The 25,238-nt window shown below is 43.1% G+C and overlaps 1 protein-coding gene across 1 annotated transcript in view; it reads left to right on the forward strand.

The window, feature by feature from the left end:
• The window catches only part of PDGFD (platelet derived growth factor D), a 309,522-nt gene that overhangs the window by 132,488 nt on the left and 151,796 nt on the right, over nt 1–25,238 (forward strand). Inside the window, exons 2-3 of the mRNA XM_075337454.1 lie at nt 11,128–11,332; nt 23,477–23,657. Of these exons, the coding sequence (XP_075193569.1) occupies nt 11,128–11,332; nt 23,477–23,657 (386 nt within the window). The remainder of the gene's footprint in view (nt 1–11,127; nt 11,333–23,476; nt 23,658–25,238) is intronic.

A 25,238-nucleotide genomic window follows, 5' to 3' on the forward strand; every position in this document is an offset into this window, starting at 1 on the left:
GCATCATTATAGCCATGTCTTTAGTTTACATCACAAAATTGTGCTGATAGGTTCTCTTTAATCAATAAAAAAAGTTAATGGGAGTTGCTTCTTGACGTTTCTCATCCATATAGAGCAGAGTGTATTTGAACTATCAGTATATATCCAGTAATACTTAACACTTCTGTGCAGTTTATAGGGCATTCCAGTATTTGACTGAGTGCCCCCTGACTGCTGTGCCCCGTTGTAAAGGGTTAATCCTGTTGTTCCATGTAATGTCTCCCTCCTACCTGTTTTTTTGCAGCCAATGATCCTGCTCTCCTCCCACTGCTTCCCCCTTTACAAACCTATTCCTTGCTTCTTCCTGTCTCGCCTCACTTCTTGGAACCTGGAGACTTGCTGTCCCACGCTGCCTCCCTTTATCTTTCATAGTATCTTTCAAAGTTGTTGATGCTTTTTGGACCAATGCTACGTGTGCCGGGAGTCCGGCGGCGGGATAACGCTTTGTACTGGTTTACTGTGGTTTATTTGTGTTGTTTTATCTTAATATTTTATTCTGTGACCATCTACCATCCACTAAAACATGAGATTTGGTTTTGATATCTCCAAATAAAGATAGTTCCGCTTTATATACCTAAGTGAGGTTTATCATTACATGAGACAATCAGATATGGGTTTAGGGGGTCTTTTATGGGGTCATATAGAACACTTTAACCTTACGTGATGTATATATCCATCATTAGCTTTAAATTCCCAATCCATGACAAATATATACTGTACTAGAAGGTGGCCCGATTCTACGCATCGGGTATTCTAGAATTTACGTATTGTGTAGTTAATGTATGATTTTTGTTATATATATATAGATGTTGTTGTGTGTAGTTACCAAGTGTTTGTGTAGGGGCTGTACATGTTCTGGGTGTTGTCTGGGTGTGGCGGGGGGTGAGAGCGGTGTTTTTTGTGTGTTGCGTTGTGTGTGTTGCATTGTTTGTGGAGCACTGTGTGTGTGTGTTGCGCGGTTTGTGTGGGTGTGGGGTGTGTGTGTGTGTTTTGGTGGGAGGTATGTTTTGTGCAATGTGTGTGTTGTGCGGCATGTGCGTATATTTGTGTGTGCCGCGCTGTTTGTGTGTTGGGTGTCTCTGTAGGGCGGTGTTTGTGGTTCCCAGTGTGTGTGTGGTGTTGTGCAGTGGGTGGAGGTGTGCACCCCCCATCGCGCTCCATCCCCCATGCTGCGCACTCCCCATCGTGCTCCATCCCCCATGCTGCGCATCCCCCATCGTGCTCCATCCCCTATGCTGCTCACCCCCCATCGTGCTCCATACCCCATGCTGCGCACCCCCCATCGTGCTCCATCCCCCATGCTGCGCACTCCCCATCGTGCTACATCCCCCATGCTGCGCACCCCCCATCGTGCTACATCCCCCATGCTGCGCACCCCCATCGTGCTCCATCCCCCATGCTGCGCACTCCCCATCGTGCTCCATCCCCCATGCTGCGCACCCCCCATCGTGCTCCATCCCCCATGCTGCGCACCCCCCATCGTGCTCCATCCCCCATGCTGCGCACTCCCCATCGTGTTCCATCCCCCATGCTGCTGCACACTCCCCATCGTGCTCCATCTCCCATGCTGCGCACTCCCCATCGTGCTCCATCCCCCATGCTGCGCACTCCCCATCGTGCTACATCCCCCATGCTGCGCACTCCCCATCGTGCTACATCCCCCATGCTGCGCACCCCCCATCGTGCTACATCCCCCATGCTGCGCACCCCCCATCGTGCTCCATCCCCCATGCTGCGCGCCCCCATCGTGCTCCATCCCCCATGCTGCGCACGCCCCATCGTGCTCCATCCCCCATGCTGCGCACCCCCCATCGTGCTCCATCCCCCATGCTGCACACTCCCCATCGTGCTCCATCCCCCATGCTGCGCACTCCCCATCGTGCTCCATCCCCCATGCTGCGCACCCCCCATCGTGCTACATCCCCCATGCTGCGCACCCCCCATCGTGCTACATCCCCCATGCTGCGCACCCCCCATCGTGCTCCGTCCCCCATGCTGCACACTCCCCATCGTGCTCAATCCCCCATGCTATAATAGTTCTCCTATTATACTCAGAGAGGAGTATAATAGGAGGACTATAATAGGAGGAGTAGTCCTGGGGGGAGAGGAGTATAATGCCGGCTCCCTGCACATGTGTACCGGGAGCCGGTGTACGCTGGTAACTATGATACACATCGGGTATCTAAGGGACCTTAGTTACCCGATGTGTATAATGGTTACCAGCGTTCACCGGCTCCGTCACGATCCCAGCAGCGCAAGGTTATGTCTGGAGATGCGTGCGGAGGGCCGGGGCGAGCGGCCATTCCGTGCGGGGGGGCGGGGCCAGGCCGAGGCGCGCTACCAATCCGTGGGGGGGGGGCCAGGCCGAGGCAGCGGCCATTCAGACCGTAAGGACACAATTTTGGAGCAAGACAGACAGACAGACAGAATAAGGCAATTATATATATAGATAGTTCTATGGCATCAGTGAGATCTGCCCGACTCTTACTGACACACATATAAAAAGGAATGTGCTGAGATGGAAGGGAATGGTAAGAACACAATCAGTCCCACTAGGTATGGGGAAGTACCAAGCAAGAGGCCAAAGGTAAAGGAAGGGGACCCCTTCGTCTAGGGAAGTAGGAGATGGTGACCCCTAACCAAACCTACAGCTGGTTCCTAGTGTCCCTCACCACCTTAGATAGGCTCTGCACCTAAGCCGATTCGGATACCTGACCTTAGGTATCCCTAGTGCTGGACCCTAAATATGGAATGGGTGGGATGAACTGTATGTCAACCCCACTAAAGGAAGACACAAGGAGGACACACAGAGGGAAAAAGCATGAACTACTTATCCACAGATGACACAGGCAGGGGTCACCAAGTTTCATCATCAATACTACAGATCAGAGCAAGCCACCTACTTGCAAGCAGAGCTAGAATAAACTGAATAATATCACCAGCACCAGTCCAGGGAAGGAAGGAGTATTTAAGCACCAAGAGAATACTGATGATCAGCAGGTGGGCGGATGGTGAGCTCCTGCTGGGTCCAAAAGGGGGAGATGAAAATCCAGAAGAAAAGCTACCTATACCAATGAATACTAACAGCAGGAACAATAGAAAGTCAGGGAAACATTCTGCGCAGCTAAATGCTGTGACCTTCTATAGCCAGAAACCACATGACTGTCTGTCACCTTTGACACACCTCTGACACATTCCTTGCAGTTTAGCCCCTTAGATGCTGCAGTCAACAACTTCTTCAGCATCTAAGCAGTTGAATAGAGAAAGGAAGCTAATCCTCCTTTAACACGTGGATCATTGCAAACAATAGTCCACATGGTTGCCATCTCAGTTCCTCTTATTAGATCTTGTCAGAGGCTTCAATCCCTTTTTGTTGCTTAGGGCACCCTTACCCATTTATTCCTAATAATGTTGTCGGTATGAACTGCATATGTGGTAGAATTCTGCTCCTCCTGTGTGAAGAACATGGCCGTCAATGGTGCTTGTTCTGATTTAATAGGAGACCCCAAGGTTTGGAAGCTTATATGCGGCATCTCTTGAAGTTGCAGTAAATTTTATATATATATATATATATAAAAATATGTATATATATATATATATATATATATATATATATACTAGCTGTAGTACCCGGGTGTTTCCCGGGATAGTAACTGTCATTGTCGCTCTGCCAGTCTCTGTCTGTGTGTCTCTGTCTTTCTGTCTCTCTGTCTGTCTCTTTCCTTGTCTGTCTGTGTCTATGTCTCTGTCTGTCTGTTTCTATCTCTCTGTCTGTCTCTGTATCAGTCTATCTGTCTCTATCTCTGTCTCTGTATCTGTCTGTCTCTCTATCTCTGTGTCTATTTCTTTCTGTCTGTCTCTCTCTTTCCCCGTCTGTCTCTTTCCCCGTCTGTCTCTTTCCCCATCTGTCTCTTTCCCCGTCTGTCTGTCTCTGTCTGTCTCTTTCCTCGTCTGTCGCTATCTCGCTGTTTCTTTCCCCATCTATCTCTTTCCTGGTCTGTCTCTTTCCCAGTTCTGTCTCTTTTTCCGTCTGTCTCCCCGTCTCTTTGCCTGTCTCTTTCCCCATCTCTTTGTCTGTGTCTTTTACTGTCTGTCTCTTTCTCTGTCATCCTGTCTCTGTCTGTCTCTTTCCTTGTCTGTCTATCCAGGTCTGTCTCTTTCCCAATCTGTCTTTGTCTGTCTATCTCTGTGTCTCTTTCCCTGTCTGCCTGTCTCTGTCTGTCTCTTTACCCGACTGTCTCTTTTCAGGTCAGTCTCTTTACACGTCTATCTCTTTCGCCATCTGTCTCTTTCCCTGTCTGTCTCTTTCCTCGTTTGTGTCTGTCCTCATCTGTCTCTTTCCCCGTCTGTCTCTTTCCCATCTGTCTCTGTCTCTTTCCCCGTCTGTCTGTCCCTTTCCCCATCTGTTTCTTTTCCCATCTGTCTCTGTCTGTCTATTTCCCCATCAGTCTCTGCCAGTCTCTTTCCTTGTCTGTCTATCTCTGCCTGGCTGCCTCTTTCCCTGTCTGTCTCTATCTCTGTTTCTTTCCCCATCTGTCAATTTCCAAGGTCTGTCTCTTTCTCTGTCTGTCTGTCTCCCCATCTCTTTTCCTGTCTCTTTCCCTGTCTGTTTTTGTCCATTTCTTTGTCTGTGTCTTTTGCTGTCTGTCTCATTCCCTGTGGTCTTGTCTCTGTCTGTCGCTTTCCTTGTCTGTCTCTATTCAGGTCTGTCTCTTTCCCCATCTGTCTTTGTCTTTCTGTCTGTCTCTTTCCCTGTCTGCCTGTTTCTGTCCCTGTCTGCCTGTCTCTGTCTGTCTCTTTCCTCATCTGTCTCTTTCCCCATCTGTCTCTTTCCCCGTCTGTCTCTTTCCCCGTCTTTCTCTTTCCCCGTCTGTCTCTTTCCCCGTCTGTCTCTTTCCCCGTCTGTCTCTTTCCCCGTCTGTCTGTCTCTTTCCCCGTCTGTCTGTCTCTTTCCCCGTCTGTCTGTTTCTTTCCCCGTCTGTCTGTTTCTTTCCCCGTTTGTCTGTTTCTTTCCCCGTCTGTCTGTTTCTTTCCCCGTCTGTCTGTTTCTTTCCCCGTCTGTCTGTTTCATTCCCCGTCTGTCTCTTTTCCCGTCTGTCCCTGTCTGTCTCTTTCCCCGTCTGTCTCTGTATATCTCTGTCTGTCTCTTTTCCCGTCTATCTCTTTTACCGTCTGTCTCTGTCTGTCTCTTTCCCTGTCGGTGTCTTTCCCTATCTGTCTCTCTCTGTCTCTCTCTGTCTGTCTCTGTCTCCCCACCAACATCATATTACCTCACACATAAGCTTCTTATACTGTGACTGTCTTCTGTTCCTATAGCAACCAATCACAGCAACTATTAAACCAGTAGTTCCAGGCTCCATTTACTTTAATGTAGGCAGGTTTTTTGGACAGTAACTGTAAAGCGCGGGGTTAAATTTTCCCGTCAAAACAGTCTACGCCGTTCCCTGAGTCACATGGGGCGTCTGTGCAAAATTTCGTGATTGTAAATGCGACGGTGCGGATTCCTTTAGCGGACATACATACACACTGTACATATATACACACATATACATACACTCAGCTTTATATATTAGATGAATTACTTACTTTGTACAATGCTGCAACCACTCGCACTATACAAGGGCCTCTTAAGCTGTCAAGATGGTGAAATTTCTGAGAAGCAATGGCGTGACGTTAACTATTCACTACTTGTATGGAACATCTGTCCTCAAGGTGAACTTCTCCTCGATTGGGATTCAGAGCTGTACGTCTTTAAATCTTCTCTGTTTTGATGACTAAGCTGAAGTCGGCTAATGATCAGCCAAGAATCCGGAGGATCATTATGTTCCATAACTGGATGCCAAATATATTAATGTAATGAACCTATATGCGCCACTCACCTAAAACTTATGTTCCCCCCTGCCAAAAAAATATATTACAGGATGCGGGGTTTATCTGCAGTGCTGTGACATGAATTTTAAGTGGCTTTTTTAGTCGTATTTTACCTTTGTGATGTTGCTTATGTCAAATTATAATGCACCAAAAAAGTAATGGATTCTGCGGCTAATACAATATAAAGTATGCATGAATAAACCCCGAAATGTTAGGATTGCAGCATGTCTTCACAATGAATGCATATATTCTGCAGTATTTGGGTAGGTGGGGCTATGGCAAATCCTTCTGTCACAGATGTGACAAGGGAACCCAGGGGAGTCTATACTGGTCCTAAAGCTGGGGCCCCTGCGTTCACCCTATCCCTGTAGGTACCCTCGATGGTAGGGAAGTCCATGTCACCACCCTAAGCCCTATCTCCTGTCATCGTCCCTGATGTTATGACCCCCCTCCCCAACCAACCACCTGGGTTGAATGGGCAAGAACAGGAGTCCACCCCCTACCAACACATATAGACAGACAGGGGTAACAACAAAACAAAACTTACTCGTACACACGGCAACCACACACAAAGGAGCCACAAAAATTGGACGAGAGGAGACAACATAAAAGGAGGGAATAAACGGACAACTGGGGAAATTCCAAACCAGAACAAACAGACCTGAGAGTGCTGCAGCAGACACCAATGCTGAAGCCAAAGGACTACTGTGAGAGAGTGTCAACACAGCTCCTTCCACCTCCTGGCCAAGCTTCCTACTGATAGCAAATAACCAGCACCCTCTGGTGGACGTAGAGGGAATTTATAGAACCTGGGAGTGGTCCCCACTAGAAACACCTGACCAGGAGTCATGAGCTGCTGGAAGGAAACCTGGCATTAACCCTCTCCTCCCCAAGGGAAAGGGAATTCATTTAATCTGCAGAGTCCCACAAGACAAAGAACCAGAACATGTCACAAAACTCTGCAACAGGGAAAAGTCTGTGACACCCCTCTTCTCCCCGTCAATGAGAATATTAGAACTACATTATTACTTGCTGATAGAACACTTTATAATGATAAGGAAGGAGATCTGTCATTTCAGAATAACCTGTCCTGTATGTACATGAGGAATAACAGTATCTGTCAACATTATTTGAAATAGATCCTCCTTTTTTCTCCTGTTTTTTTTTTTCATCTGCAGGATCTAGCTCTTATCTTCAATTGTCTCTGAGCTGGTGGGGTTTCCTTGATATCTTATCAGGGATTCCTGCTCTCCGGACTGTGTGCAGAACATGTTCTGAAGCAGCAGTGACATAAAGGACATTATACAGCTGTATGAGCAGTGTAGATGTGAATCCAGCACTATGGTGGGATAAAACACTACAAAATAGCAGCACCCATTCCTGTGTGTCAGAACTCTTTTAAAGGGAATCTGGATTTCACAACCCAAACTATATGTGCATGTAGCTTCTTTAAAAGACAAGTCCAGAAATACTTTTAAATGGCCTGTGCTTTCCTCGGTAACTGAGCGATTAGGGTTTAAGTTGATATACAAGTGAGGCTGAAGGACTATGGCAGATCTTAAGCCTCCATCACTCCAGCTCTATTCCCTGCCTTGTGCGGACTCCTCTTGATTTACTGATAGCCTCTATGCCGTGTGACTTCAGGGAAAGGTATAGTCAGTCAAGGAGATGGAAGCAGTGCTGGGACGGTAAATAGAGCTGGAGTGACAGAGGCTTCAGATCAAGCAGATCTCTTCAATCTCATTTGCATATTCATACAAAACTTGATTTCTCAGGAATGGATGAATGGACCTACCATGTAAAGGTATTGCTGGACTTGTCTTTGAAAGAGCTGTGTCCACATATCTATATATAGATTAGGGGTGGGAAGAAATCTTGCTGATTCCTTTTAATGGAAACATCTCTGATGATCTAGAGCAGTGAAATGGTTAAAGAATTAAGAAACATTAACTGGGTAGAAAGGCAAAATAAGCAATTTGTAAGTACACAGTGCTATATAATATGATGAGTGCAATATATTAAGAGGATAAATACTTTGATGGGAATGTTTCTTTAATTTTGAAATCACACTAGGCTGTCAAAGGGTAAAAATGGGGGCAGGTTAATCCTTGGTGGTTCCCATCTTTGGAGGTTCAGGGCAATAAAAGAGTTAATGCAAATATGCTTCAGGGTGTAGTAATGGGGGAAACTTTCATTAATAAAGTTGCTGATAGTGATGGGATTATTAGTGAGGTCCCTTATGGTCCAGGGTACTGGAAATATTGACATAAAAATCTAAGGTGAAAAAGTAACAAGACCCCATAGTAGAGTAATGAGGCCCCGTCCAAGTGCTACTTTGCCATCACACTCCTAACCAGCTGGGAATTTGGGGATAAGTTTCCATCTCTGAGAAGTGCATGTGATTCTTCAGCACAGGACACATTCTCATGTTCTGACATCTGCATTAGGTGTCTGTAACCACATGATGTCAAAATTTCCATTTTATGTTTTGTACTCTCACAATGTAACAAAAAGGAGACAGCTGCACTCTGTAGTGATAAGATATATGGAACAATGAATATGGGAATATAGACATGCATTACTGCTATGAAAAACATGTAAACATTGAGATACTTGGCACACAAAAATGGCCAGTTTTATGTGAGCCCAACAGCCAACAGCAAGGCGACCTTTTTTGTTGGGTCCCTGCCTACTCCTCTCTATTAGTTTAAAAAACTTCCAATTTCTGAGCAGACAGAAACATGCAAATGAAGAATTATAATAACCCAAGGCTGAAGAGCAGGACCATGTAATTAGAATAGGCAGGGACCCAACAAACAGAGGTTGCCTTGTCATTGGCTGTTGGGCTCACATAAAACTGGCCATTTTTGTATGCTAAGTATTTTTACAAGTTTTTCTTAGCAGTAATGCATGTCTATATTTCCATATTCATTGTTACACATATCTTGGCACTACAGAGTGCAACTGTCTCCTATCTATCTATCTATCTATCCCTCTATCTATCTATCTATCTATCTATCTATCCCTCTATCTATCTATCTATCCCTCTATATCTATCTATCTATCTATCTATCTATCTATCCCTCTATATATCTATCTATCTATCCATCCATCCATCATTAAACCAAAGAATACAGTAGCCGTTGTAAGCACTAAGATATATGCAAACATTGAATATATGAAATGTAAAAACTGCATTACTGCTATATACAATATACTTATAAACTTCATGCACTTAGTGCACAAATTGGCCAATTTGTATGTGCCCACCAGCCATGACAAGGTGTACCTTTCGTTATTGGGATCATAACCTTTTTTTTAGCAGATATGACTCTCCTTAGCCAAACTCCTTAAAAAATGAAAGGTCAGAGAGGATCCAGCACTAATTATAACCAGCCTTATGGCTCATTCAGGTGTCAGTGACGTTTGTTGTATACAAAAACTGACCGATTTCCATCAGTGTTTGCTCAGTGTGTCAGTTTTTATCATCAGAGTTTCATCTGTATTTCTCAAGCTTCTCTTGTCAAGTAGTCTGAGAACAATCATATAGTGCGCACACACATGGCATCCAAGTGCTGTCCGATCATTTCATGAGCCAGTAGAGTTACATTGGAGAGTTTGCTCAAAATTGGACAAGTTTCTGTGTTTTGATGCAAAACATTCAATCCTCAAAAAATACACAGACGTGTGAACCGCGCCATAGACTATAAGAAGTAGGAATTCCATCCAGCAAGAACTGATGTCGGAACAAGCCCTTAGACTGATGGAAGGAGTGCTCATCCCAATATGGGGGTAGTCATTACCCCAAATGTGTGCTCCAAAAAACTAAACTGACCAGAATGAAGCAAATAGAAACAGGTGCAAACTGGCATAATATACAAACCAATGTGTCTTCTATCAATTGAGCTATATCTTTTTTCCTCCTTGCTTCATTCCTTCCTTGCCTTTATCTATAAATGTCAGACTAAGGCGGGCTTTGCACACTACGACATCGCAGGTGCGATATCGGTGGGGTCAAATCGAAAGTGACGCACATCCGGCATCGCAGTTGATATCGTAGTGTGTAAATCCTTTTTGATACAATTAACGAGCGCAAAAGCGTCGTTATCGTATCATCGGTGTAGGGTCCGACTTTTCCATTATTTGGCAGCAGCGACAGGTACAATGTTGTTCCTCGTTCCTGCAGCAGCACACATCGCTGTGTATGAAGCCGCAGGAGCGAGGAACATCTCCTACCTGCGTCACCGCGTCTCACGCCGGCTCTGCGTAAGGAAGGAGGGGGGCGGGATGTTTACGTCCCGCTCATCTCCGCCCCTCCGCTTCTATTGGCCGCCTGCCGTGTGACGTCGCTATGACGCCGCACGACCCGCCCCCTTAATAAGGAGGCGGGTCGCCGGCCAGAGCGACGTCGCAGGGCAGGTGAGTGCATGTGAAGCTGGCGTAGCAATAATGTCAGCTATCACCATGATATCACAGCTGCGACGGGGGCGAGGACTATCGCGCACAACATCACAGCATCGGCTTACGATGTCGTAGTGTGCAAAGGGCCCCTAAGCCTCACCTCACATCAGTGGTATTTTGCCACAAAGCCGGATCCGGCACAAATGCGTTTCAGTTCCATTTATTTCCAATAGAATTACGGCAAGATGCGGTCACATGACGCACGCAACCGCATTTGACCGTGTCTTGCCACGATTCCATTGGAAATGAATACAAATGAAACGCATTTGTGCCGGATGCGGCTTTGCGGCAAAATACCGCTGATGTGAGTGCCGCCTTAGTGGAATTCTTTTAGACAATGCAGGTCTATATTAGTGGACTGGGTAGGGTCCGGTAGTCATAGGTGCTTATATATTCTAGGAGGACATTTTTCTTTGGATCCAATAGGAATATGTTAGTTTATTGGGCTTCAAACTTTAACTATGGTGAGGAACTGGAGCGGTTTTACCATTGGTTTCGGGATTTTGGTGAAAGTCTGTTGGGCTCTTTAGTGTAGGTCGTCCCTAATGGTGGAGAGATGGTCGAAGAATGGGCTACAAGGCAGCATTATAAGGCTGGGTACTCATGCAATGTACATTGTTTACCATCTTTTATTCTCATCTGAACATCTATATCCATCAGACATCTAAATTGAAACATCTTGTTGGTATCATATCTGATATCTTATGGTTTTAATGTTGATCGTTTTTATTTGACACTATTGTTTTATTTCAACAGAGAGCAATCTCCTTACCAGGCTGTACCAGAAAGAAGAAACCATCCAGGTTGTGGGCAATGGCTGTATAAACAGTCCGCGGTTCCCTAACAGTTATCCCAGAAATCTTCTACTCACCTGGAAACTGGACTCTGCAGAAAACACCAGAATCCAGCTAACGTTCGACAGCCAGTTTGGTTTGGAAGAGCAAGAAAACGATGTATGCAGGTGGGTGCTAGACTCGTGAAAGGCAACTGTGAAAAATGGAACCCAAAGTTTGACCCTTCCCAATCGGTCACCTGTCAGCCAATCTATTACTATGTTTTATTACTATAATGACATTACAAAGATCTGTTTTTTTGCAGGACTGTTGTGATAATGTGACTGTAGGAATATGAGAGACAGGGGATCCCATATTGTCAATCATGCTAGGGATGCCTAGGCTATCTCTAACCTCAGGATTACCCTTAATGGTAGAGATGCCTGAGTCCTATGCTTGGCTAAGCTCCTGACCACAACTGATCTGATTCCCCCCTCCCATGAGGGAAGGAGGGAGCAGGAGAGATGGAAGTAAAGATAAAGACCTACAGGGGAAACCAAAACTCTGACACACTGCACACACAGAGAACCAACAATGAGAGACTCGATAGTAAAGCCAGAGCAGAAAGGTAGTGACAAAAAGACAACAAGGGTTAATGCCACAACCGCACAAAGAAACAAGTACTACAACAACCAGTTAGTCTGGATCACAACACCTCACCAGACCAGCTATGATAACCTATAGCTGGTACTAATGGAAGTGACTATCCAGCATATATAGGAAGGAGTAGATGTGATTCGCTTCAACACAACATGTGATCAAAGATGACTCACAAGCAGATCAGCAATAATTATCTTATACTAGCCTACCTTTGAACTACCAATCTGTTTATCGATGCCCGAGTCGGCCTGCACTAATTACATACCTCAGAAAAGTTATCAGAGTCTCAGAATCTGGAGTCTAAACAAATCTCGATGCCCCCATGAACGTTGCGAATGTTTGTAAAAACCTCAACTCAAGCTTACAACTGTCTTGTATAAGTAAACATAGGCACATCTTAGGAATAAAAGGAGCATTTCTCTTCTGTTTGGGGCAATTTCTTGTGGAGCTTAAAAGATATGCATCTATTGGGGCTTTTGTTTATTATTTGCTAAACAATAATTTTTGCAATTGGATTTTATTGAAACGTTTGGACCACCTGGCTTCTACAATCTACAGTGCAACCTTGATTTGGTGATAAGTCAGGTTAAAAGATAATTTAGAAGAAAATAAATAAAATTTACAGAACACATTCTCAGAATGAGCTCACTGATGGATTCAAAGGCAACTCATTCTGCAGTATGGGGTGCACATAAAGGCTTGTGAAGCCAAAGAATTGAAAAACAGAAGCATAGTCATCATCTAAAACAGAAACAGCTGTGTGGAAGGCTTAAAACTGGATGAGGAACAGCCAAACTCTGCTACAAAGGTGAAGATAATTGTATGCCCCTGGTTATACACCAAAGAAAGACTGAGCACAACAACATGACACAAGGTAGTTATACTGCATCAGTAAAGTCTCTCCCAGGCCAAGAACTCAAAGCGTATGGGGTTGCAAGTTGCTCTGTTCAAGCTCTTGTGAAATGATTGATTGCTCTCAGTGAGAGAAATAAAATTATAATCTTGTAGTTCTGATACCTTTTAATGGCTAACTAAATGTTACAGAGCAAGCTTTCGAGACTCCTAAAGGCTGGTTTACACGCAGCGACATCGCTAGCGATGTCACTGCCGATCGCACCCGCCCCCGTCACTTGTGCGTCACGGGCAAATCGCTGCCCGTGGCGTACAAAATCGCTAGTACCTGTCACACGGACTTACATTCCTAGCAACGTCACTGTGCCCGGCAAACAGCCTCTTTTCTAAGGGGGTGGTTCGTGCGGCGTCACATCCGACATCACACGGCATGTGTCCAATAGAAGCGGAGGGGCAGGGAGGAGCCACAGGAAAGTCACACCCACCTCGTTACCGGAGGACGCAGGTACGGTGTTGTTCATCGTTCCTGGGGTGTCACACGTAGCGATGTGTGTTGCCGCAGGAACGATGAACAACCTGCGTCCTGAACCAACAACGATTTTATGGAAATGAACTACGTGTCAACGATCAACGATAACGTGAGTATTTTTGATCGTTAGCGGTCGCTCATAGGTGTCACACGTAAAGACGTCACTAACGAGGCCGGATGTGCATCACGAATTCCGTGACCCCAACGACATCTCGTTAGCGATGTCGTTGCATGAAAACCGGCCTTTAGGTCTCTTCATCAGGCATGGTATAACAAAATATCTGAAGAAACACAAATATATACACAAGCAGAGCAGCAGTATAATAAAAAGACATTTAAATAAACAAACGATAAGCGCAAAGGCTATGTGCCCACGGGCGCTCGTACCTGCGGATGTATCCGCAGGTACGAGCACATGTTTCCCGCAGCTGCCCGCCGGCATCCGCAACTATTTTTAGCTGCGGGATTCCAGCGGTATAGCTGCGGTAAACCTGCGGACTTTCATGCGAATTACCTGCGGACGTCCCGGCCTCTATCTCCATAGCGGAGGACCGGGATTTCCGCAGGTAATTCCACAGGAATAATTGACATGCAGTTACGTGCGGCTGCAAGACATCCACACCATGTTCCGCAGCCGCACTTTTCCGCAACGTGGACACAGCACTCTCCATGTCCCTTAGGATAACATGGGGAGTGTCTGTACATGCTAAAACCTGCGGATTTATCTGGAAAATCCAGGAAAATCTGCAGGTTTTCCACGGCAAAATCCGCAGGTTTTCCGCGGCAAAATCCGCAGAAACAAGCTCGCATGGGCACATAGCCAAAGAGTGAATCCTTAATTAGCTTTGATTAGTGGTGTGAAAGTTTTATTGACCAATATCAACCAGTTTTATTGTATATATTTGTGTACTTCAGATATTTTGTCATACCATGCCTGATGAAGAGACCTAAGGAGTCTCGAAAGCTTGCTTTGTAACATCATTTATTTTAGTTAGCCGTTAAAAGGTATCAGAACTATAAGATTATAATTTTGTTTCTCTCACTGAGAGCAATCAATCATTTTTCAACTGTCTAACAACACGGTACCAAAACCTTTTTCTTTTAGCTCTTGTGAAGAAGCAGCAAGAAATGGCCAATGTTGGAGACTGTAGACGCAGTGGTCGGCAAAGGAAACCAATTGCAGCAGATGAGCAACACATTATGCTTACTTCCTTACAAAATTGGAAGATGTCCAGCAGTGCCATCATCTCAGAAGGGATCGGTGTGACTCAGTTACACCCATCAGAAGTTCTGGTGAAGTCTTGCCTTCATGGAAGGATTACAGCTAAAAAGAATCATACCCTTGACATGGAAACAGGGCCAAACAATTCAACTATACACACAAACATGAGTAATGGGGTACAAAAAATTGGCACCAGGTGTTCTGGTCTGATGAGTCTAAATTTACATTTTTTGGCAGTAACGGAATGCAGATTGTTGGCCGAAGGCCTGGAGAGTGGTACAATAATAACAATAATAATTTAAGCAAATAGAGTTAGGGATTAGGTCAGAATTAACAGATCCTCAATGCTGAAAATACAATCAGTTACTTATCAATCATGCAGTTCTATCAGGAAGACATCTGATCGCTCCAAATTTATTTTGAAGCAGGACAATGACCCCCAACATACAGCCAATGCCATTACAGAGAACCTCATCACTTGCGCAAAAATTAAGTTAGGTACCTTTTAAAATTCCCTGAGCTTCCCTAATTCTGCTGCTTTTTTCCATTTTGGGCTGCATTACTACATTGCTGAGATATTCTCTTTGTTTCTTATTAGGCCCCGTCACACGCAGAGATATCTCTAGCGAGCGTACCTGCCCCCATCGTTTGTGGGTCACGGGCAAATCGCTGCCCGTGGCGCACAATATTGTTCGGAGCCGTCATACGGACTTACCTGCCTAGCAACGTCGTTGTGACCGGCGAACTGCCTCCTTTCTAAGGGGGCGGTTTGTGCGGCGTCACAGCGGCGTCACTAAGCGGCCACCCAATAGAAGCGGTGGGGCGGAGATGAGCGGCCGTAACATCCCACCCACCTCCTTCCTTCCTCATTGCCGACGGCCGCAGGTAAGCTGTAGTTCGTCGTTCCCGAGGTGTCACACGTAGCGATGTGTGCTGCCTCAGGAACGACGAGCAACCTGCGTCCTCAACAATCAACGATTTTTTTAAAATGAACGACGCGCCAACGATGGACGATTTGGTGAGTATTTTCCATCGTTAACGGTGTCACACGCAACGACGTCGCTAACGATGTCGGATGTGCGTCACGGAATCTGTGACCCTGTCGATATATCGTTAGATACGTCGTTGCGTGTAGCAGGGCTTTTAGAGCGCTTTATGTGAAATCTCTGCTTGTAGAGCAACTGGGTGTTTCTTCACAGTCTGCTCAGTAGGTGCGCGCTTTTACCATTTTGTGATGTGGCACAAAATGGTGATTTTTCCATAGTGCGTTACTTAGTTTTTTGGAACAAGTGACAGGTACTATTTAAGAACTATCGTCAGTGTAAAGAAAAACAAGGAGTCCTGGAAATGATGATCCAGTGCCCCAGAGTCTTGATTTCAGTATTATCGAGTCTGTTTGGGATTACATGAAGAGACAGAAGGATTTGCATAAGTGACATCCACAGAAGAACTGTGGTGAGTTCTCCAAGATGTTTGGAACAACCTCCCTGCCAAGTACCTTCAAAGTATGATGATCCAATATTGCATATCTGAGTGCAAAAGTATGTGAACCTTTGTGAAACAGAATCTGTTGTGACTGCCTTGTGCATCAATAACAGTAGTATTTCCGGGTAATTGTTGATTAGTCTTGTACATCAACTTGGAAGATTGTTTTTAGCTTATTCGTCCCTACAAAATAATTTCAACAAATTTATGTTGGTGGATTTTCTACCGTGATCTGCTCGTCTTAGGTCCTGGTCACTTTTTTTTATTGGAATATCATCAGGATTGTGACTTGGCAATTTGAATACTTTAACTGTATTGATACTCAACCATTGTTTTATGAAATGATGTGTGCTCTTTGGATCATTGTCTTGCTGCGTAATCCCATGTTCTCCTCAGATTGGGTTTAGGGACAAATAAACCAATATTCTCGGTTAGAATTTGCTGATAAAATTCAGATGCGAAAGTGTAACAGTGCTGACAAACAGATGCAGCAAAAGAGTCCCAAACCATGATACTACTACAATATATCGGGGTTTTTTTGCTGTAATTCAGTTTTTTTCTTTCTCCAAACATAATACTTCTATTTTAAAACAATATTGTTTTGGGTTTTTCCATCCACAAAACATTGTTCCAATAGCGTTCTCGTTTGTCCAGGTCATCTTTAGCAAATTTTAAAAAGTCAGAACAGTCCCACAATGGACAGCACAGTGTATCAGTGATTATGATTAGCACTGTTGCCTTGTGTCAATTTTTTTTTCCTAAAATCCCAAGAACAAACATCTGTAACGAGTTTGCATATTCTCCCCATGTGTGCATGAGTTTCCTCCCACACTTCAAAGACTTAATGGGATTCTATAAGTCAGTTTAAAAAATATCTATTTTGGAACACCATTGTTTTCTCTTTGCAATCCCGTCATGCACATCATTGTTGTTCAGTGTCCTCCTTATGATGGTCTCAATAACATTAACATTAGTCAATGTGAGAGAGTCCTTTAGTTGCTTAAAGGTTACCTTTGGTTCCTTTATGATTTCACAAACTATTAAACACTTTGCTCTTAGAGTGACCTCAACCACTTTTGGGGAGGATATTCATTGTCTTGAATTTCTTTCATATGTACACAATCTGACTGACTGTGGATTGGTGGAGTCTCTATTTTTCCATCCTGATGAGCATCAAAACCTCTTCTTAAGAGGTCCTCAGAAATTGTTGGAGCCATGATTCACTTCCACAAACATGTTGTAAGATGAGACTTTGATAGATCCCTGATCTTTAAATAAAACATGTTACCCACTCACACCTGATTGCCATTCTATTGATTGAAAATACAAAACTAATTGTACTTTGGTTAATTGTTCTCAATAAAAAATAAGTCTAATATTTTTTATTCTTGTATTTGATTTTTTTACTTTGTTTTTATATACTGTTAGGAGTTGTGTTCACATCTGATGAAGTTTTAGGTCAAAGTTTTGCAGAAATATGAAAATTACGAACCTTTCACAAACTTTGAAGCACCACTGTATGTGCAATGATGCTCAATAACTAAAGACCTAAAGACATACCGTATTTTTCAGATTATAAGATGCACTTTTCCTCCCAAAAATTTGGGAGGAAAATGAGTGATGCGATTTAAAAGCCAAATGTAGCTTACAGGGGGTGATGGAGAATAGTCACAGGAGGCAGGGGCAATGCTGCGGGCTGTACTGCGGACTGTGCTGGTGCTTGCTGTGGGCGGTGAGGCAGTGAAAAAGTTAGCGGTGCGAGCTTCAAATAATGGAGTTCAGAGTCAGCATGTGTGCAGATGGCGCTCTCAGCTCAAGATCTCATCTGTGCATGCGCCGCCTCCGGCCCAATGATCTCCTGTCAGCAGTCTTAAGGAAAATGGCGCCCGGAGGTGGCATATGCGCAGTTGAGATCTCGACTTGTCATTTACCCGATAGCTCAATCTGCGCACGCACTGACACCAGGCGCCATTTCTTTGAAGCCTGCACCGCCAAGAGTTTCTAGATGTTCCTGCCTCACATCGTCCGCAGGGAGCATCTGGGAAACCCGCCGCACCGCCTGCAGAATTGCCCTACTCTAGCACCGCCCCTTCCTCCTGTGACCCCGCTCCACCACCGGATTATAAAATGGACCACATATTTTTTTTTTTACCTTTTGTTTTTTCCTTAAATTTGCAGTGCGTCTTATAATCTGGTGCGTCTTTTAAAACGAAATATAAGATATTTAAACTGTTTAGTTGTTTTGCCAGTTAGGAGGTAACGGTAGACGTCACACCCAGGCTTGACGCCTGAAGAGTCCCAATATTATAAATGGTAGGTGATCACCCTATAGCAGACCTGGGCAAGGGGCGGCCCGCGGGCCACATCCGGCCCGCCTACTCTCTGTGACTGGCCCACCTGGCTCAGGGTGTCCTTGATGGCTGGTCAGTGATGAGGGCAATCTGACATGTTGTCCGGACCTCCAGGCTCCGGGAGGCCCGTGGTCAGATTGCCCTCATCACACTGCATCATCGCTGCGTGCCGGGTAGGAAACAGAGGACAGATCCTGCAGCTCCGCACAGTCAGTGCAGGCAGCGGAAAGCAGGAATCTCTGCTCTGTTCCCTGTCCGGCACCTTTCTCTGTGACACACGCGCGCCCTGATATCGTTAGTACGGCGCGCGTGTGTCATTTGAAAAGTTCCCGCCTGGCAGGAGAAGAAGCTGCAGCGATGGGGCCTGTACGGAGAGAAGCAGCGGCTCCTAGGAATACAGCGTCGGCGCAGCCTGGGCATGTAAAAGAGAAGCCGCTCAGCGGGGGGCTCGTACGAAGGTGGCTGAAGAGAGGTGAGTGGTTACTAGTAACCTGCGGGGACAATGGGGGGGAGGGGGTTAACTGTTAACAAATATTTGGGGTGTAGTGGTTTAGTATATGGGAATTTAGTTTTACAGGTGTGATATATGGGGGGTGTAGTGGTGTAGTATATAGTGGTGTAGTATAATAAAGGTGTATATATAGGGGTGTAGTATAATACTAGACCCCTATATACACCTGTATTATACTACACCCCTATATACACCTGTATTATACTACACCCCTATATACACCTGTATTATACTACACCCCTATATACACCTGTATTATACTACACCCCTATATACACCTGTATTATACTACTTCCCTATATACACCTGTATTATACTACACCCCTATATACACCTGTTTTATACTACACCCCTATATACACCTGTTTTATACTACACCCCTATATACACCTGTTTTATACTACACCACTACACCCTTATATACACCTGTATTATACTACACCCCTATATACACCTGTATTATACTACACCACTACACCCCTATATACACCTGTATTATACTACACCCCTATATACACCTGTATAATACAGGTGTATATAGGGGTGTAGTGCCGTAGTATAATACAGGTGTAGTATATAGGAGTGTAGTATAATACAGGTGTAGTACATAGTGGTGTAGTATAATATAGGGGTGTAGTATAATACAGGTGTATATAGGGGTGTAGTATAATACAGGTGTATATAGGGGTGTAGTGCTGTAGTATAATGCAGGTGTAGTATATAGGAGTGTAGTATAATACAGGTGTAGTATATAGGAGTGTAGTATAATACAGGTGTAGTATATAGGAGTGTAGTATAATGCAGGTGTAGTGCATAGTGGTGTAGTATAATATAGGGGTGTAGTATAATACAGGTGTATATAGGGGTGTAGTATAATACAGGTGTATATAGGGGTGTAGTGCTGTAGTATAATGCAGGTGTAGTATATAGGAGTGTAGTATAATACAGGTGTAGTATATAGGAGTGTAGTATAATACAGGTGTAGTATATAGGAGTGTAGTATAATACAGGTGTAGTATATAGGAGTGTAGTATAATACAGGTGTAGTATATAGGGGTGTAGTATAATACAGGTGTATATAGGGGTGTAGTGGTGTAGTATAATACAAGTGTAGTATATAGGGGTGTAGTGATGTAGGTTATCACAGGTGTAGTATATAGTGATGTAATGGTGCAGTTTATTACAGGTGTAGTATATAGTGATGTAGTATATTACAGGTGTATATAGGGGTGTAGTGATGTAGTATATAGTGGTATAGTATATAGAGGTGTAGTTTATTACAGGTGTAGTGTATAGGGATGTATATTACAGGTGTAGTATGTGGTGGGTGTAGTGATGTAGTATATGGGAATTGTGTGTGTATGTATACATTGTGTGTATGTGTATATATATTATATACACACACAGTATATATGCGTGTGTATATATATATTGTGTATATATATATATATATATATATATATATATATATATATAGTAGAACCAAGTTAATTATATTAGTCCAGCCCTCTAAAACCATCCCAACTTCTCATGCGGCCCCATGGGAAAATTAATTGCCCACCCCTGCCCTATAGATTTATATATAAAAAGTTCAGAATAGCATGCAGTTTATTGATCTTAATCACTTTGGTCTTATAAGTCCAGTGGGCATTATTATCGCTGTTAATTATTGATTTATTCCACTTAAATGACTTGTAAACCCAGAAAGACCAAGTATTAAAATAAAAAAAAATTCAAATATTTCTGAATATTTTCCAGCAAATTTATATATTATCCTGACAAGCTTCTCTTGGTTAATAACATGCTGCTAATCTGGTATACTGACCTCCTCTGGGACACTTGCTGTTTTAGGATGGTGGTAAACTGGACAGATGTATGTTTAAGGATTATGGTTGGTAAGAAAAGCTCCAGGCTGTAAACCTGAGATTGATTTTATTATTAAGCATTTCCACTCCACAAAAGCGAAATTGCGACACCAAGAAGGAAAAGTCATGGAATTATGGAAATCGCAGCATTTATAGACATGTTAATGATCTGCAAATGATGCAAAAATGGAAACTACATCTTCAAAATATCTCAATTTATTCAGTATTGAGTATGAGCACCCGATGCAGAAATCCTCACGGTTACACATCTTGGATGCTACTATTGAGGTTGTTAATCGTTATCTGAGGAATGCTTTGCCATGATGAATCCAGTTGTACCAATAATCAAGATCTATGGGTAACCTGTATCTAAAAATACTGCGAACCAAAGTTGCACGCGTAGACCACACAAGCTTCTCAGAATAGTACGAACAATATGGAGCTTTGCGTTCCTTGTGTTTAAAAATGGATCTTGGGATGCTTTGGAAAATTGGCTGTACTACTGGTTCCACTGTTGGTCCCCTCTGTGCTGCAGTGCAATTGGATGTCACATACCAACCCTAAAGCATCAAACGTTGTCTACACCAGTGTTCCTCAACTCCAGTCCTAATGGCCCACCAACAGATCAGGTTTTCAGGATTTTCTTAGTATTGCACAGGTGATGGAATTATTCCCTATAACCTCCAAGGTTAAGGTATGAATTTGCGTGGCTAAGGCAGTCACTGAGTCCATGGTGATGCAGATACAATGGGGTGGACTGGTTATAATTAGGGATGATCGAATACCTCAAATATTCGTCTTCGCGAATATTTGCCGAATCGGTCGCCGCTATTCGACTATTCGCGAATATTCAATGCCCAATGTAAGTCTATGGGAAACCTGAATAACAACTATTCGGAACTATTCGTGCTTCCCATAGGCTTACATTGCGCTTGAATATTCGCATAGCGGCGACCTATTCGTCGGATATTCACGAAGCCGAATATTTGAGGTAATCGATCATCCCTAGTTATAATGTTATGCACACATAGGTATATCAGCACACAGATAGGGAAACACAATCTCCCTGCTGCACCTGCACCCTTGGCTTCTGTAAAGACTAGTATGCCAGATGCTACAATCCCTAATGGCCCTTGCACCGAGTGGAAGATCCCTGACCGAAGGACTAGGACTTGACAGCTTGGGCCTTGCTTCGTGATCGGCCTTCAAGTTTTATTACAAAGCTCCTGAGGAACCAGGGGAGAGGTTACTAAGCACAACAACCACAATAGGACAAACAAAAAGAAAGAAAGGCAAAACCTAAAACTGAGGTAACACACATTACATGGACTTGTGAAGTAAGGAGAAACAATATGTGCAAACATGGAAGACCTCCCACAAACCTAAACAAATAAACTGAAGATGGGTGCAGGAAAGAAAACAGAGATACCTCAGTACAAGTTCAGACTGGTCACTGTTGAAACTGGGAATCAAACCACAAAGCAGAAGGTCACTGGTTTAAACCCTGAGCATGACAGACCCAAAATCCTTTGGTAATCTTCAGAATTCATGATTTTTTGCACATAGTTAAGTCACCCAGTGCCAGAGGCAGCAAAACAACCACAAAACATATTTGAGCCTCCACCCTATGTGACTGTAGATACTGTGTTCTTTTCTTTGTAGGCCTCATTCCATTTTCGGTAAATAGTAGAATAATGTATTCTATCATAAAGCTCTAGCTTGGTGCCATCTGTCCACAAGATGCTTTCCCAGAAGGATTTTGGCCTACTCATACATTTTACCAAACTGCAGTCTAGCTTTTTTATGTCTCTGTGCCAGCAGTGGGGTCTTACTGGGTCTCCTGCCATAGTGTTTCATTTCATTCAAGTGTGGACAGATAGTTTGCGCTGACACTCATGTCCCCTGAGCCTGCAGGACAGCTTGAGTTTCTTTGGAATTTGATTGGGGTTGCTTATCCACCATCCAGACTATTGCAACCTTTCATTAATTTTTCTCTCCCGTCCACGGAGATTAACTACTGTGCCACGGGTTGTAAACTTCTTAATTCTGTTGCACATCGTAAACAAAGGAACATCTCTGGTGAGGGACTTTTAATAGGGATGATCGAATACCTCAAATATTCGGCTTCGTGAATATTTTCCGAATAGGTCGCCACTATGTGAATATTCGATGCGCAATGTAAGTTTATGGGAAGCCTGAATAGTTCCGAATAGTTGTTATTCGGGTTTCTCATAGACTTACATTGCGCATCAAATATTCGTGAATAGTTGAATAGCGGCAACCTATTCGGAAAGTATTTGCGAAGGCGAATATTTGAGGTATGCGATCATGCCTAACTTTTAACCTTGAGTTTGTTGATATTTTGCAACAATTTTGGTTCTCAATTCCTCGGTGTTCTTTTCTTCTTTCTGTTTTCTATGATTAGTGTGGCATACACAGACACACAATGCAAAGATTGAGTCAACCTCTCCCCTTTTTATCTGGTTTCAGGTTGGATTTTCATATTGCCCACACCTGTTACTTTCCACTCGTGTGTTTTCAACAAGCATCACATGCTTGAAACAAAGTTGTTTACACACAGTTTTGGAAAGATGTCAACAATTTTGTCCTGCCTCCTTTTTGGTGTTGTGTATGAAGTACAATTTTCCTTTTTTTCTGTATTTTTTCTGTGTTGTTCTAATACACAAAAAGGAAATAAACAATATATAACAAGACGTGTATTTGCAATAATTTTCTGGGTGAAATACTTCATTTTCTGGAAAAATTTTAAAGATGCCAACATTTATGGCAATGATTATATATAGACTATAATATCTAGATTAAGTATTTGTCATTGACATCTTTCACTGCCTTTTAGGTATGATTTTGTGGAAGTGGAAGAAGCTTCAGAAACAAGCACAGTCATATGTGGGCGATGGTGTGGGCATAAAGAAGCGCCCCCAAGACTGACATCTAAAAAAAATGAACTGAAGATCACATTCAAATCAGACGACCACTTTGTGGCGAAGCCTGGCTTCAAAGTTTGTTATTCTCTCGTGGTAAGTTTTGTAGTAAAATTTGTTATTCTATTAGTAAGGAGCTGTACTGTTTGTTTCAAAAACTTTCAAAAACTTCCACCTTTAATGAACATGGGCTGTGTCAACAAGTGACCGAATGCCAGATCACTTTATTACCCTTTTGCTGTTTGTATTTACTTTTTAGTTATGTTTGTTATGTTTTAACTTGAGAAATCCAGAAAAAATCTTCGTACAGGAAACCAATCAAAAACTTTTTCTTCTGTCTGTATTTATTATCCACGATGGCTTTAGTCGCATCTGTTCTACAAATTGTAATTTTGGTTCTGTCGTATGAGAAGAAAAACAAAATTCACACCATTGCCTATAAGTCTCCCTTATGCCAAATTGGCACTCTCCAAAATGAAAAATGTTACCCCTTAGATCCCCCGTTAAAGGGATCTTAATCTTACCCAGCCAACCAGTTCTTCTGCTTTGCACTGATGAGAGGTAAAAGTCGTGAAATATGTCTGTAAATGGAGTTTCCAGTTTGGCTTCTTATTCTAAATCATTAATAGGTTTGCACTATAGATCCTGACCTCTGTAAAAGTAAAAAAATAAATGAAGCAAATTTAGAAAAATAAATATATATATATATATATATATATATATAAAATCATGTAATCATATATATACATATATTCATATATATTAGATTCATTAATTTTTAACCACTAATAAAATTTGTCATCTTTGACCCAATAGATTCTTCTTAGAATTTTTTGTTCTAAAAAATTGGTGCCTTATATCATTCCCGTAGGTCTATTACATCCATATGACCCACACACTGCTTCGATATATGCACTTGTCATTTAACGTTGTAATTTTTATCGTGTTGTGTACGGTCGTGTTTCTTTGATCAATTTCTGTCGGTGCCGATAAAGTAGACAACTGGAGTCTGCAGCCCTCAGATGTGTACTTTATTTTGGATATGTATTAAAATCCAAGAGAATTTGCCATGTAAGTGCCAGGATTGATTGGTACATCTAATGGATGCAAAAAGTTTGGTTGGCTTTGGGCTGCCATTTTTAGGCTGGGGAGGGCCTATGACTTTTTTTAAAAAAAAAAAAAAAAAATATATATATATATATATATATATATATATATATATATATATATATATATATTTATTTAAATAATTTAAACGTGATGCATTTTTCACGTGTTTTTCTGCAAGGAGATGCAGACGTAGTGCAGAAATTTCTGCAACCAAATACTCAACATGTGCACATAGCCTAATCCGGTATAAATTGGAGAAAGAGGGTCCCTCGTATTTTGATGCACAGCCAGTATAAATACACAGCTGGGTATCAAGTTACGAGGGACCCCACATCATTTTTTTCAAATTATTTATTTATTTTTACACTCCACTTTAGGGACCCCCACAGCTAGTGTGAGGACAACCAATCACAGATGCTGACACAGAGGGTGGAGGAGCAGTCTGACTGCAACCAATCACAGATGCTGTCATAGAGGGGGGGCAGGGAAAGCAGTGAATATTCATAAGATTCAATGAGTGGACTAGGAAACAGTGTGAGAGCCATGCAGAAATTTATAAGTATAATT

This window comes from Anomaloglossus baeobatrachus, chromosome 2 (assembly GCF_048569485.1).
Source record: "Anomaloglossus baeobatrachus isolate aAnoBae1 chromosome 2, aAnoBae1.hap1, whole genome shotgun sequence".
Lineage (NCBI taxonomy): Eukaryota > Metazoa > Chordata > Amphibia > Anura > Aromobatidae > Anomaloglossus > Anomaloglossus baeobatrachus.